General features: G+C 47.1%; 1 protein-coding gene across 5 annotated transcripts in view; it reads right to left on the reverse strand.

Annotated features, from left to right (window-relative positions):
- NTAQ1 (N-terminal glutamine amidase 1) overlaps positions 1–15,240 on the reverse strand; it is a 38,618-nt gene that overhangs the window by 14,764 nt on the left and 8,614 nt on the right. Inside the window, exon 6 of one of the 5 annotated variants that reach the window (XM_062627087.1) lies at positions 2,607–3,849. The exons of 1 other annotated variant lie outside the window; for it this stretch is intronic. In XM_062627087.1, the coding sequence (XP_062483071.1) occupies positions 3,836–3,849 (14 nt within the window). In that variant the 3' untranslated portion in view covers positions 2,607–3,835. Of the gene's footprint in view, positions 1–2,606; positions 3,853–12,174; positions 12,460–13,816; positions 14,357–15,240 lie in introns of those variants that run through there. 3 more of the 5 variants (XM_062627086.1, XM_062627084.1, XM_062627083.1) reach the window with 3 other exon arrangements.

A 15,240-nucleotide genomic window follows, 5' to 3' on the forward strand; every position in this document is an offset into this window, starting at 1 on the left:
AGCCACAGCTTCTCTGGACAACCTGTTCCACTTGGATCAGTAACCAGTCACCCTGTTAATTCCTTGAAGCATCCTCAATGGTTGGAGCCTAACAAAGGAGCAGAGTTTGGGCAAAAGGCATTTTGAAAAGCACACATCAAATATTAAGATCACAACTCTGCTTTGCTCCAGCTTTCCCCAGTTCTCAGTTCTACTTCTCTGCTTCACAAGGGGCGTGGGGTGAGCCCCTGTCAATCGTGTAGGGGTTTGCTTTATTTTTAACAAAACCTGAGCTGCTTCTGTCATCAGAATTGCAGGAATGGGAGAGCTGTTTTCTAAAAGGCTCTATAAATAGCTCGTGTGGGTTCAAAGGCCTTCCCGAAGCTGGAAAGAAACGAGTTCAGCCCTTGCCATTCTCGATGTGCAATATGCTGTGCTTTTTAGTAGAAAACAAACAAACTAATGTCTTTTTAATGCGTTTTCCTTGGATTGTTTTGGTCCTGCTTAGAACAGGCCTTGGATGCAGGAGGCAGCCCCAGCAGGTTTTGGGGTTGAGGTGCCAGAGACGATGTGGGGTGCTGTGGTCCTCCTGCAGCTGCTGGAGGGAAGGAGCCCACTGCCCTCTCCACACACAGGGTAAAAACCACCCCTGGGGGGGTTGTGTCTGTGGAAGAGAAATGCAGTCAATGCAGGAAATGCAAGTCCCTCCTCTTCACAGCATGGATTTCAACTGACTTTTACAGGGCTTTTGAGCACTGAGATAAGCTTGTTCTTACAGGCATATTATTTGTGAAGTACCTAAAAGGGTGTCTCTGTGGGTAATCAGTGATGGGAATGGTGTGTGTGACAGGTGACAGCCTAGAAGCCATCTCCGTCTCTGCCTGCTCCCAGGGCCAAGGTAGCTGCAGTTCTGTTTTCTCCTTGCTTTTCCCCAAAGCCTGTACTTTGTGAGGGGTTCAGCTCATGCTACAGGCCAGGAACCTCTCCTTCCTCCTGCCCTGGTGCAGCATCCCTGCCCACAGGAAGAGTGTCAGAGGAGGCTGTGCACCCACAGGGCCATTGCCAGGCTCAGCCTAGGGCCAGCATCCATCCCAACCACCATCCAGCTTGAGCCCATTGGGTCTGGTCATGCCTGAAGAAGTACTTAAATGCTGTGGAGTTTGGGCCCTAACACACTGCAGCCAACGTGAGGTGCCTCTTGGTACTGCTTTAACCCTTGGAGTATGGGGCACCCTCCTCGGCTGGGGGACATTCTGTCCACGGGTCTCCCATCAGACCCTGGCCATGGTTTTCAACGTGGGTTCTCTTCCAAATGACTTTCTCCCAACCTTATTATAGCTTTCCTAGTGAAGTGGAATTTATTCTTTCTTTTTTGGATATAGCCGGAGGTGTAAATCCAGACAAATATAACTCATGAAGGGGGATCAATGTGTCCCTGCTGCTTGTGTATATAAAGCAACCAGGAGCCTTTTTAAACGTCTGAAACTGAAGTTATTTTATTTGTTTTTTTTTTTCTTGCTTATAGACAATTAAATGGTTCTCCTTGAAAAGAGCTGGCTCCTGGTTGTAGGTAGAAACCTACAATCTTTCTCTTACCACACACTTTTATATATAAAGCCTCTATTTTTAACCCAATGGTGGGATTGAGGGTTAATGCTCGTTAGATCTGTGTCTAGACAGTTGTGAAAAACAGGAAATGAATTACATTATAGTACGAAGGGAGAATTTAACCTTTTCTCTCCTCGCAGACACATGTGACTGGGGAAAATATGTTAGTGCCGAGTGTTTTGGAAAGTTTAAGGAAGTAGAAAAATGAGAAGGGAAAAAAAAGAAACAGAGCTGGGCTTCCACAAGGCCACGTGGGAATTGTTTCATAGAAAATAATGAGCCAGGCTCTGCCCCCAGCTACACCCAGGCAGGAATTTGTTTCCTCCAGTCCCTGAGGAAAAGTTGTATTTTATTATTCCCTGCTTATGCTGAATGCACAGGAGCAACGAGCCAAGTGAACCACCTCATACACGTGTAGCTGTGAGGGAGCGGCCGCCATGCAGCACCCATCCTCGCACACGGAGCCAGGCAGAGCTGGTCTGGAACACCCCTGGGTGGAACAGCAGCACCTCACACCCCTTCTGCTCAGGCTGTCAAAGGCCCCAAGGTCATTTCTTTGGTATTTACAAAGTTCTTTATTCTTTGAGTTAAGAGACTGCAAAAATGCAACATTCCCTCCACTTGGCCCTTCTGGAAAGCAGGAGCCTGAGGGCTGGCTGACCCCAGGCTGCAGCACAGCAATGCTGCTCTGCTGTCAGCAGGGCAAGACCCGAGTTTTAAAGGAGTGTTGCAAAGAACCCAGGGCACAAATTAAGCCTGAACTATTGTGGGCAGCTGGTCTGCTTGGGAAGAGCTGGGAAGTGGAGGCCTGGGTGCTCTTTACTTACTTATACCCCTTACCCCTGCAAAATGGCTGCTGTTGGGATGTGTAACACACCATGATCAAAAGCAATGCTACAAGCACAGAATCAGAGAATCACAGAATGGTTTGAGTGGGAAAGGACGTTAACATCATTCAGTTCCAACCCCCTGCCATGGGCAAGGATGCCTCACCCCAAACCATGTCTCCCAACATGTCCAACCTGGTCTTGAACACCAACAGGGATGGAGCATTCACAACTTCCTTGGGCAACCCATTCCAGTGCCTCACCACCCAAACAGTAAAGAACTTCTTCCTTATATCCAATCTAAACTTCCCCTGTTGAAGTTTGAACCCGTTACCCCTTGTCCTATCACTACAGTCCCTAATGAAGAGTCCATCCCCAGCATCCCTATAGGCCCCCTTCAGATACTGGAAGGCTGCTATGAGGTCTCCACGCAGCCTTCTCTTCTCCAGGCTGAACATCCTCAGTTCTGCTTCAAGCTCTTTCCTCAGACCCCCAATGCCCCCAGTGATGTATTTTCAACCCTTTCTCAAGCTCTTCCCCTGCCCCCAGCACGAGCCATCAGCTGGGAGCCCCAGGAGCCTGCAGAGGCACCCAGCAGGTGCCCAGCTCCATCCTCCACTGATGGCTGCATCTGCCTGTGCCCGCCTCGGGTTCCCCCTGCAGCCCTTGCTCAGCTAGGCACTATTGCAAAGCCCCTCTTTATCTCATGCACAACTTGCCTCTCATCTGCAGCCCTTTGCTGGAGCCAAATGTTTACGCTTACTGCATAGGCTGTCAGCAGGCCAGAATCTTTAACATCCCCATGGCAGAGCAACAAAGCCCTCCCAAGGATCCCTCTCAGCCCAGGGTCTGCCGCTCCTGCCCTCCAGGGACCCCGGCTGGCTTTGGTGGCTGCTGCGAGCACGGGGGAGAGGGATTAGGGCCTCCTCAGGACTGTTTATTTGCTTCATTTTATCGTGGTTGCTTTTAATTTTGAAGGCCCATGAAGCGCATGAACCACTGGAATAATACTGTAGTTAATTTTATGGTGTCTTTAGCACCGTCCAAAATGAGAAATAAAACCCAACAAACAAACAGCTCTCCTCGCAATGGAGCAATCTAAATAAAGTTTTTTAAGCAGGACAATATTTGCCTGTATGGCTGTCAATGTTTCCGCTACCAGTTTGTCTCCTGAAGGAACCAAGCTTTAGCATAGCTTGTATCAGGAAAAGATAACATCTTTCAATGTTTCCGAGGGGGTATGGGATGGGGGAAATGATGGGAGTGCAGTAATACACTGGCCTGAGAGCCTCAGAAAGGAAGGGGCCTTGATTTAACCAGATTTACTTGCCCATGATTGTGCCAGTGAGGAGGGAGCAGAGCAGGAGCCTTCACATCACTTACACCCAGGTAGGCAGCAGCAGCCAAGGCGTGGGTCCTCCTCAGGAAGGGCCAACTGCTAACGGAGCAGTGAGGATATAAGTTAACATCACTCATTTCTAATGCTGAGGTGAGCTCAGCAAGCTCAGGAACCAATACCCACTGCAAAGGAAGCCGTCTGTGTCTGTACATGTGGAGAGGCACACAGACACGTGTGTGCAGGCATGCGGACACACAATAAAGATGTCTTTCAAAAGCCTCACTGTAGTGTAAGAAGGTCAACAGTTTTCTTGTCAGCAGCAGCTTTGCTTGAAGGAGAGGCTTTAGGACACAGTTCATCCTGCGGTGGGGAAGGAATGTTTCTGTATTAATCATGGACCTATTTCTCTTTTTCAGGCAGAATGTCTTCTGCCTGATGTAAGTACAGCCTGCTTGACAGTCTAACGCAGCCAGAAATGGTGTTTGATTTATGGAGGAGGTGGAAATCCAAATAGAAAAGGATACACATATTCCAAGGGTCCCTTCTCCATGAGCACACGTTACCCCTGAGGTCTCTTGGCACTGGAAACTGATGGAGGAACCCCAAAGCTCCTCTTGCTGGTTGCTGTCGTACCCTCTCAGGTATCTCCCCCAGGAAGCCACCTTTACCTCCAGCCCATCCTCAGGTTACCAGATTAACTGCTTCAGTGGGATCTTGCATCTCACTTAATATTTAATCACCCTTTGCCCTCATTCTCTTCAGTTGGCAGTGAAACCCTAGCGAGCCTGCATGCCTCAGCACTGGAGTATTTTATTACAGAAAGCTCGAAACAAAGCTTCCACTTGCTAATCCAGCCGTGCTAATGGCTGTACTGCTGGAGATCCATAGATCATTCCCCAAACGCATTAAGCAACAGCAAGAAGTAGTTATAACATCATTTGAATCATCTGGGAGTAGGCTCTATTGCACTGTGCAGGCAGGGCAGAGGACCTTACTGCAAGATACAGCAATGTCTCTCTCATTTCAGATGAGACCAAGTGACAGTGAAGATGATAACGCCTCTTTTGGACCCCATACATGTGCTTTTGTCACATGTTGGGCCTCGGATGTCCCCAGTACAGGGCAACCTCCACATATGGGTTTTTGTCATAGACTCCACCTCCTAAACCAGGGCATTTGCCCACTGAATGAGCACAGATAATCCCAATTTCTGAGGATTTCCATAAACCCAGCAAGTGGTAATGTCCTGCCACCTTCACCGCCTGCACTGCCCCTGCACAGGACCAGCAGCAGGGACACCATGATCCCGGCAAGGGCTGAGGATGCGCCCGTGTGGCCAGGGCTGGGCTGAGCCATTCCACAGCCCTGGATTTCTGTGGTGGTTCAAAGCAGCAAGACCCCAGCGAGCACCAGCAGGAAGGTCCCACTTGGGCTCTGCAGCTGCTGGGAGGGAGACTGCTTCACCCTGGCTCACTCAGCCTTTAGGGGGAGGCTGGGGCTTTGCTTCCATGCATGGATCCAGCCTGTGCACGGTGTGAGCTTGGAGGGGCTGCCAGGACCATGGGAGGGTCTTCTCTGCTGGGAATGAAGCCCCTCACTTAGCACTTCAGATCTCAGGAACACCCAGCATGGGGAGGTTTATTTAAGACTTGTCAAACAAGTTAAATGAGAGCAAGGATTAAGGAAATTTCCCAGTAAAACACCTTTGACAAATACAGCACTGCAAATCCCCTCAAGTCCCTTCTTCCCACCTTTCTGCTGGGACCAAGGCGGGGGAAAGGCTGGATCCCTGCAGCACTGGGTATTTTGCATCTCCAGAGGGAGCTACTTGTGCTTCGTTTATTTTGCAGTAACTCCATGGAACGATGCATTTGAAAACAAGCCCTGGCCAGACACATACCTTAGCATATTAAAAGGTATTTTTAGTACCTCTGGCAGAGCAGATCAAACTCTGCTTTTAGCTGAACTAAGACAACACTATGGACGTTGCTGGCAGCGCTGCATGTTCATATCGAGGTAGCCGCTGGTAGAAGCTACTTGACTAAACAGTCCCATTTCCTTCACAGACACAGTGCAGACAAAGGCTGGTGGGATCCCTGCCTTCCATAGGGCTGTATTTTTTTCCCTAGGAGCACGACTTTGCCTGACAAAAGTCTGAGCTGCTGAAGAGCGTCACGTAGTGAGGAAAGAATACTCTGAACGTCGCCTCCTCGGTCCGCGATGACTTTGTTTTTGCGATGGTATAAATAAAACTGTCACCATTTCATACAGCGAAGTGCTCTGTCATGAGCACTGTATAAATAGCCAAGCTGATTACACTGGCTATAAACAGGGACTGGAAACCCTTGCTTCACCCCGGCGGTGGAAGAGCTTTACAGCGAAACGGTTAAAAGCTGCAGCAGAACGTTTTCTCGGGATGGCTCCAAGCGCGGAGCTGGTGCGCTGCCATTTCAGCAGCCAAGCTGAGACGGTGGGAAGCACGCCACCACAATTGCATACTAAGGAGAAGGGAAGGCTGAGATAACTACCATCTTCTTGCTGTGTAGGCTGTTTAAAAAGGAATAACATATAATGATTCCTGCCTTATTGCAGTGTTTGGGTTCCAGATATAGCCCTGCATGGGAAGGCCAGTATGACACTGAACCAGGCCAAATGAGCATTTCCTGCTTTGAAGTAATATGATGTCAGGAATCCAGCTCATCGGAAATACCCTGCTCATGGCCCTCTGCACCAGCACCAGACACTTAAAGTGAGCTTCAGGTGAATAAAGCTGCTTCAACTCAGGCTTTGTGAGTGACAGTTCACAGCTCAGGTCCTTTGAATGCTTATTATTATCACTATAAAATGAAGCTTGGTATGCCTCATGCCTAAGAAGTGGCTCAGCTCACTCAGAAACTCAGGGACTTGCCAGAGGCCTTAGATAACCAAGTAAGATATGTTCTAGCTGCCCTCAATATCCAAGGTATTTCCTACTGTAAGTATAAGGAAACACTGAGGATACTTAAGGAACCATATTTGTTTATCTTAGGTCAAACTGGAGAGATTTTCCAGAACCACTGGTGCAGCTGCACTTAACTTGTTGAAAGGCTGCATTTGTATGGAGTGCTTCACTTCTCACTCCACAGTCACAAATGAAAGCCTTCACCTGGAGCTGAGCTCCATGGAAAGGGGGCAGGCAGCTGCTGAGCAAACCTGAGCAAATGTCTCCAGACACTCACTCTCTGGGTATGCTTCATTAACCTTGGCCTCAACTGGGCCAGCTCTTGCATAAGGAGGGAGCCAGAAGGGAGAGGAAAATCACCACATTCCCTCCCTCACATTTCTGAGTTGGTAATTACCAGATGTCCAGACAGGTTTCACCTCAAGAGGAGATGAAATACTATTCCCTGGTACAACTTCTCAGGTTGTTCTATCCACAGCTGTGTTTGAGGCAATATGATAAAATTTGGACCAAAGGCATTCTAACAAAAGGGAAGTGAACCCCAGAGGTGGTGATTTCACAGTAGATATTTGGAGAGCAACAGTGCTTCAGGGCATGCCTGAGGCTCTGGCTGGATGATGAGGGGGTGAGAAGTGGCCATGCAGGTCAAAATGTCCCGACCAGGGCTGTCATACTGGACTCTGGTTCATACAGATGCACCCCAGTGTTTCTCTGCCTCCTTAGACTCATAGAATAGTTAAGGTTGGAAAGGACCTTAAGATCATCCCATTCCAACCCCCTGCCATGGGCAGGGACCCCTCACACTAAACCATGTCACCCAAGCCTCCTTCACAGCACAGATCAGAGTGCAGTATCCCTGATACATAAATGTAACCTCTGAAGTCCATAAATTGACAGTGAAGGTTAGTCTGATATTCTAAGGGATTTCCCATTTCAGTAGGGATTGTGAATGCTGAACAGATCCCCAGACATTGGTAGGTGTTTTGACTTCGTTGCCATATAGCCCTTGATGCACAGGATGGACTGGCTCTCACATTAGAGACACAGGCAGTCAAGGGCAATACGTTGCCCACAGCCTTGCAGATACAGATCACCTCTGCACTGCTGTCAGGGTTATCTTTCTGTAACTGTAGCAGGTACCGGCAGGGCAAAGCAGGCAGGAGAGAAGCTCTGGCCAAGCATCCCAAACCCGTCCACCGAATGCTGACTGCTCTCTCTGCTGGCCAGCTGAGAAATAGTATTTTCTCAAGACAGCTGCTCATATTGGTGAAAATGCACTGACCAAGCAAATACATGCCAGGAAAAACAAGCTTTTTGTTTTCCTGAAGTCCCAAACAGGCAAACAGAAATTCTTAGTTATCAAATAAACTGTATCATTAACTAAAAAGCAGCAGCATAGAAGAGAAAGAGGCAGGAGAGACGTGGGTGTCCTACCTCATGTTGCAGGCTACTGCATCAATAGCCTGATGGACACAAGAACTACCCTAAGATAGAAGGACATGGAACTGTTGGAACAAGTCCAGAGAAGGGCCACGAGGATGATCAGGGGACTGGAGCACCTCCCGTATGAAGACAGGCTGAGAAAGTTGGGGATGTTCAGCCTGGAGAAGAGAAGGCTGCGTGGAGACCTCATAGCAGCCTTCCAGTATCTGAAGGGGGCCTACAAAGGTGCTGTGGAGGACTCTTCATTAGGGACTGTAGTGACAGGACAAGGGGTAACGGGTTCAAACTTAAACAGGGAAAGTTTAGATTGGATATGAGGAAGAAGTTTTTTGCTGTGAGGGTGGTGAGGCACTGGAATGGGTTGCCCAGGGAAGATGTGAATGCTCCTTCTCCGACAGTGTTCGAGGCCAGGTTGGACAGAGCCTTGGGTGACATGGTTTAGTGTGAGGTGTCCCTGCCCATGGCAGGGGGATTGCAACTGGATGATCTTAAGGTCCTTTCCAACCCTAACGATTCTATGATTCTAAGATAGGTTGTCCCCCCATTATAAGGCGATCAGGGACTTGCCCTATGATGTCTAGAAGTAAAAGTGATGGAGAATTTCCAGTGACAAACAGAATACAGATGCTGGGAGATCGTGGGATTGTGAGTAACTGACCTGAGGGCAAGGGGGTTTCTCCCGGCTTTGTTCAGTGCCCGACTCAAGGGTGACCTAGTCTAAAAAGCCACCACTTAGGGGATTTCAAAACACAGCTACTGTAATAACCAGACAACAGAAAGATTTCACAATGCAAAGGACAAGGTAATGAAGGCTGAAAGGCAATGGAAAACTAAGCTGCACTAAGAAACCACTGTAGTGAAAGCGAATAAGCAGATTATCTTTGTGCTGGACAGAGTGGGACATCATCTGGACACAGGGAGATTAAAAGTCTTGCAGTCTATCGATAACATAGAGTACAGGTGAGCATGTGGTGTTGTTTCTGCTGTGCCAGTGCATCCCAGCAGTAATGCCAAAGCTTCCATAGTACTTTGTATCTCACAGCCCAGCTCCCTGCAGCAGGGTTCAAGGTTCTAGGGAGAGCACCACTTTGGCTGGGTGAATGCGCTGGCCAGCTTGGAGCTGCACCTGAGGACCACCAAGTCACACTCTACTGTATGGTGTACCCCTAGCCTATGCACACGCGTGGTATAAAGTCACTTAACTGTTAGGTGTTTAAATACATGTTATCTCAGAGCTGGTAACCAGTGGTAATTAGTGGCAGCGAAGTTGCCTCATCACCATCAGCTTTACAGCAGCAGTTCTTGCACTTCTGACATGGGCTGCTTCTGCTGGCACTTAGCAAAGCAACTCTCAATTAACTCTGCTTTTCTGCCTGCAACTTGTGGGGCTCAGTGAGTAAACTGTGCCAGTGGGGCCACCTCACACACCAGTATGAGGTACAGCAGAAAGGTTAACACAGCAAGTGCCCCAAAACAGTCAGAACAAGGGGTAGCTAGGGAGAGAAAGGAGCAAAGAGAGGAGGGAATTCACTAAGTCCCTCTAATGAGACACCATGGCTAATGAGCTCTATAAAACAGGCTGGTCTCTGCTAATTGTAGTGAAGCAAGCAGCTTCTCCTCCTGTTTGGGCTGTAAATGAGCACTTGATGCACTCCTGAATTCTTTCTGACAGCACAGCTTCCGAAATGGTGATGAAACGCCACCAGGCCTGAAGGGCTACAGACACAGCACCACAGTACCAACCTGCTCAGCACTGAGTGAAATCATGCTCTGACTTCTGCCTGTCCCTGTGGAATGACAACTTTCTGCAAGAGCTACAAAAAGACAGTCAATTCTAGAAAAGCTCTCATGACACCTATCTTGCTACATGCAAAATTACGCATTTATTCAGCATGATTAGACAGAATTGGTGGGGTTTTTTAACTTGTATGCTCTGAATAGTGGTTGTGACTGGTCTCCCTAACAGCCTTGACCCTGAAACTACATTAAACCAGGCAAATTCTTGCCTCTGAGCCTCAGTGAAGGGAGTGTGTCATGGAATTCAGGCACTAGAAACCAGCTGAGGTTGGCAGCTCAGTATTTAAATCAAATGACATACTCAAGTACGGAGGAATGAGAACCTCATGTTCTACAACAGCTTAAAGGGTCTGTTGATCAATGCAGAGGAATACTGTGTATGTGAGATTCAATCACTTACTTGAAGGATAAAAAGTGCTTAGCATAACCTGCTCTTCCAGAGTGTTCATCTTTAAACTCCCAGTTCTGCTACTGCCTAACATGGGCAGTGCTGGGCGCTGGGTTGTCATCTATACGGAGCTCAGCAAGCAAACTGCTGCTGCTGTGCACGCTCACAGTCAATCCTGACGTCACCCAACAATAGTAAGTAACATCACCTTCACTCACTCAAAGCATGGGTGCCACAGTAGTGTCATGCAGAAAGAGCTGCTGTTTCAACCAAACACAATAAATCAGAACTTTCAAGGTGTATGTGGTTAAATCCAGAGCTGCCCCCCCTCTGGAGAGCTCCAAGCTCAGGAACACCAAGTCCCATTACTTCAATCTCTTCTGGTAAAGCTGGTTCACAGAGCCAGAAACTACAGAGCAACTTTCCCACTCTGTGGATGAGTGGTGCCTATCCATAGCTCATGCTGGCACCCAAGGGATCCATGTGGTAGCAGCCTATCTGCACAGCAACCAGCCATGCTGGTATGGCCACAGAAAGTCAAGTTTCTACAGTCAGCCAGCCCTTATGACACAGAAAAAGTGAGGTGTGGGTGAAGCAAATCAGTCCCACTGTTGTTCAATGGTCTGTCACTGTTGTTAATGTAAATTCTCTGGAACTAATGGGAGATAGAATCACACAACATATATGTAACAGCATACCTGCGTAACAGTAATATACATAAATATCTGTGAAGTTTTTATACTTTTCTGTACTTACAAATAAAATAATACCTTAATACTTATGACCATTACTATGCTTTTCCTCACCAAGACCAAAGTCCATCACATGTTTGTCAGCAGTCTCAATCCCAATGGGTTTCCAAGGCCTGACTGGATAAAGACCTGAGCAGCCTGGTCTGACCCAATTTGAACATGAATTATTCTACCAGCCTGTAATTCTATGACATGTTAGTAGGTAAAGTAGAACAGCTCCAAACCCAGATAATTAAACACCCCATCACAGCCTATTTCTGTAATCCCATGTTTTTAGGGCACTCTTCTAAGACGTGGGAGACTGTTCCAAGCTCTCAATCAACAGAGTGTCTTTCCTGGGTTCCCCTGTAAGCTTGGTATCACCTCTAAGGAAATTCAGCAGCAAGCAGCCCTGTATGGGGGAGGCTTGCTGATTCCCTTCCCCCCCAGCCATATGTCCCAGCTGATTTCCTTACACCAGCAGCTGTTTGACCTCATGACAAGCCAGTTCAAGGAGCTAAGACCCAGAAAAAAACTCCCATCCTTCTTCCTGTCGTTTTAGCTTCCTACCCTGGATTACTATGGGGCCAGACAAATGCCAAGTGCAAACACATGGGGGAAGGTGAGGACACACAAGCGTTAAGCAAAAGCAACTGCATCTTCCAGCAAGCATCAGCACTGGGACAGTTTAACTGAAATGGCAGCACATTTAATTCTCTCCTTGTACAGCACAAAAACAGATATTTGTCTGGTTTTACGTAGTGCTTGGGAGTTCGTGCTACTAAATCTGTCTTCCTTTTGTGGGTCTGACCTTTAGGCTTCTGCTAAATAAGGCTCAATTGATAAAGCTGGTGACTAAACTGAGATGCACCATCTGTTATGTAAGTGATAGGAATCATAACACAAAGCAAACACACTGCATCTCACTTCTGAAATGTGGTGACATGTAGCAAGTTGAGCTACACTGTTCAGTATTTCATGCATATCTTTTTCCAGAAGCTTTTCTTAACAGCATGCAAACGCTCTTTTCAGTTTGGGCACAGTAGATGGAAAAGTAATGTGCTTATGGTGGGATATCTGCTTTTGATTTGACAGCAAAAACCAAGCTCCTTCTTACATAATCAAAATAAAAGGTTTTATTCAGTTCATGATATTTCTGATCAGGTATCCTACCTTCCCAAATACTTACTCCATGTACAGAAATGTAAACCATAAATAAAACATAAAAGCAGCAAAACACTGAGAACAGAAGCAGGGAAATCTTTGTTCACGTCACTGTCCTTCCAAGGAATAGCTGTAGTCAGTCTGTCTGCCAAATCGATGTACGAAGTCTGGAAGGAGAAACACTGAGCCCCATCCCACTTTGGGATTCATACTGATGAAATCATCCAAGTTCATCTTGGAGTCTAAAAAAAAGACCAGAAATGGGCAATATTTAAGTTCTTGTTGTAGCTTCTGTAGCACAGGTACACACCTATGCAGAGAAAGCCCCAAGACTCCTCTTCAACAGTTCAGTTCAAAACAGCATAACAGTTCACAGCACGTTGCCTGAGCAGCAGCCCAGCAAGGCTTTGAAAATTGTACAGTGCTCTGAAAACATCTACTTCCAGCCTCTGAAATGTTGCTTTTGCCCCTGATCCCTCTCTCTGCACACAGCAATAATTACATTACTGCATTAGTCAGTATCCTTAGTCATTAGAAACTAGTGTGCATAGAAAGAGTAAGATTTTTCCCCGCAAAGGCAGCCTAGAAGGGTCAAGTAGTGTCAGAGAACTGGAGTGCAAGGAACAACCAACACAGGGAATTGCAATACAACAGGTCCTTGCTGTCTTCCTGCGTTCACACCAGTGTCATTACTCAAAAGCAGGGGAGGTATTATTCCCCCATTACATTCTGAATCAAAGTCAACTGAGTCAGCTTTTGCACTGACTACAGAGGAACTGAGACAGAGCAGCAGTGAGACCTGGAACTTGCTTAGTACCTCTCAGAATTGATTTGCCCCTTGGCAAACCTAACATTTGTGACTTCCCAGACTACAGCATTTGCTCCAGATTTGCTTTCCCTGCAGCCCTGAACCTGCACACCAGTGCACTGCAAGGCCAGAATAGACACACAAGAGGAAATGTGTGACTAACCCAGCCTGTAGCCTGGAGGGATGCTCAGGTGAAGAAGGGTATCAACCTAGGCTGGGGCAGACACTGGTTGGTTTGAATCCTGAACCACAGTACAAAGTCAGTAGCCATGACTGCTCTTTGCCAGGAGTTTGATCTGCTCCAACTCCTGCAGAAGAGGCAGAAATCATACTGTCACTCCTATGGATTACAAGAGAGCTCAGTGGAGAGTGCTGGTGTGCAGTTATGGGTTTAGGTACCCCATACATTCTTTTTCTGGAGCTGGGCTGGTACAAAGCCTTGCCGTCTCACGCTGAGCAGAGATTTCCGATTCCTTGGCCTAGTCAGCTCTGACTACAAACTTCCTTGAACTTCCTTCTTTTATGCTCACACTGACAATCTGTGCACATATGCCTTTTAAATGCTCATTAAAAGAAAGCTGGAAGAGAATGAGCTTAAAGAATAGAGTGGGAGAGCCACTGGATTTACTGTTATAGTTTTGCCACTGTATTTATATATTTATTTTAACATGGGTGATTCATTTAAGAATTAAGAACTAAACATATGTAGGCTCTAAATGAATTTGTTATAAAACCTATACAATGGAATTTGCTTCAGCTGCAAAATGCTTGGTAATATGGACAACATAAGTAAGGAAGGGAAGACAATGTTCAGGAATCTCAAACCCAGGAGTCCCAGCCTTTAATGCAGCCCCTGAAACCTCTATTTGCACCACATCTACACTAAGGTACAGCTTTGTGATTTGCCTAATCCCAGCTCTCATCATTTCTGAGGTCAGGCCCCTAACTCCTTTCTTGTTAACCTGTTTGGGCTCTGCACATGGAAAATCCTTATGTCCAGCCAAGCATGGTCCTGCTGCTGAAGTGAGTCTGGCAGAACAAGGCTAGCACCTGCCTGACTGAGTGGGAATTTGAAATAGCACAAGCCCAGATTTGCTGTTGCAGGCCGAGACCATTGAGGAGCAGTTAACAGCTCTTGCTGGTAGGCCTGGCCAGCCTGTTTTCTAATTCCCAACTTGTCTTTTCCTCCCAGTGCTTTATGTGCACTGAGCATAGTAGAATAATTTCATAGACTGTTCTGTGAATGGTAAAGAAGCCCAAAGGGGACTGTTCCAGTAGAGTTACAAACACAGCCACTGCTGTTAGCGACTTGGAAGTTGCTGTCACATCGCCTGTAGGAAATGAAATACTCTCTTACATTCAGGATTATGGCAGAGCATCACAGAGTCAGATTCCTGTGAAGAGCTGATGGCCTAAGAACAGTCGGTAGACGGCACTGAAGCAGTACAAGAGCTAGCGATAGGAAAAAGCGTAGTGAGACCTCTCCTGTTTCATTCGAGGGATAACAGTCTCTGTGCTGCTCTTTTTACTCGTGCTGTATCTGTCATGCGTGTTATGTTAGACCTTGTGGCTTTAAGGAACAGCTCGGCAAAAATATATATGCACTGCACGAAGTGCTCTTCCTGAAGCAGATGAGTGACAAACAACAGAATTTACAGAAGAGACATCTGGATGCTACAGCTAACAAACAAGAGGATTTCACCCCAAAAGCAAGGAGAAGCATGCTTCATAGAACATTCATACATGGTCAAGAGCAGAATTAAAACAAGAAAGAAATCATTAAGATTTACACTACACTTTCAGTCCTCCTGAGGTGCTGCAGCTATCCTATGATCTTGCATTTGTGCATGCTCAGAGCTGCTCTTCCTCTTGGACCAAACCCACTTTGTCACACACACATGTGCTGCCTATGAGCTCTAGCTGCTGCATTTGGGGATTCTTGCATCACTTCACTTTTTTTTTAATCAAGTCTGACACTTTTGCCCTGAGCAGGGATGAACTAAAAGGCTGCACACTAGCAGATGGCATTACTAGCCAGGCTACTTGTGCCTGCTGCCAGCAGTAGTTAGAGAGCAACAGTTCAGCCAAGCCTCAGCTTGGCTCACAGACCTTGGACTAACTCTGCATAACGGCAGTACCGAAGGGCTGCTGGAAGTGAGCAAGTCTGAAACAAAGCCTCCGAGATCAGTTCTGCTGCTGCCTAACCTTGGGGGCA

The sequence above is a fragment of the Pezoporus occidentalis genome, unplaced genomic scaffold (assembly GCF_034315485.1).
Source record: "Pezoporus occidentalis ecotype Australia unplaced genomic scaffold, CSIRO_AGI_Poc_V1 ctg3, whole genome shotgun sequence".
Classification (NCBI taxonomy): domain Eukaryota; kingdom Metazoa; phylum Chordata; class Aves; order Psittaciformes; family Psittacidae; genus Pezoporus; species Pezoporus occidentalis.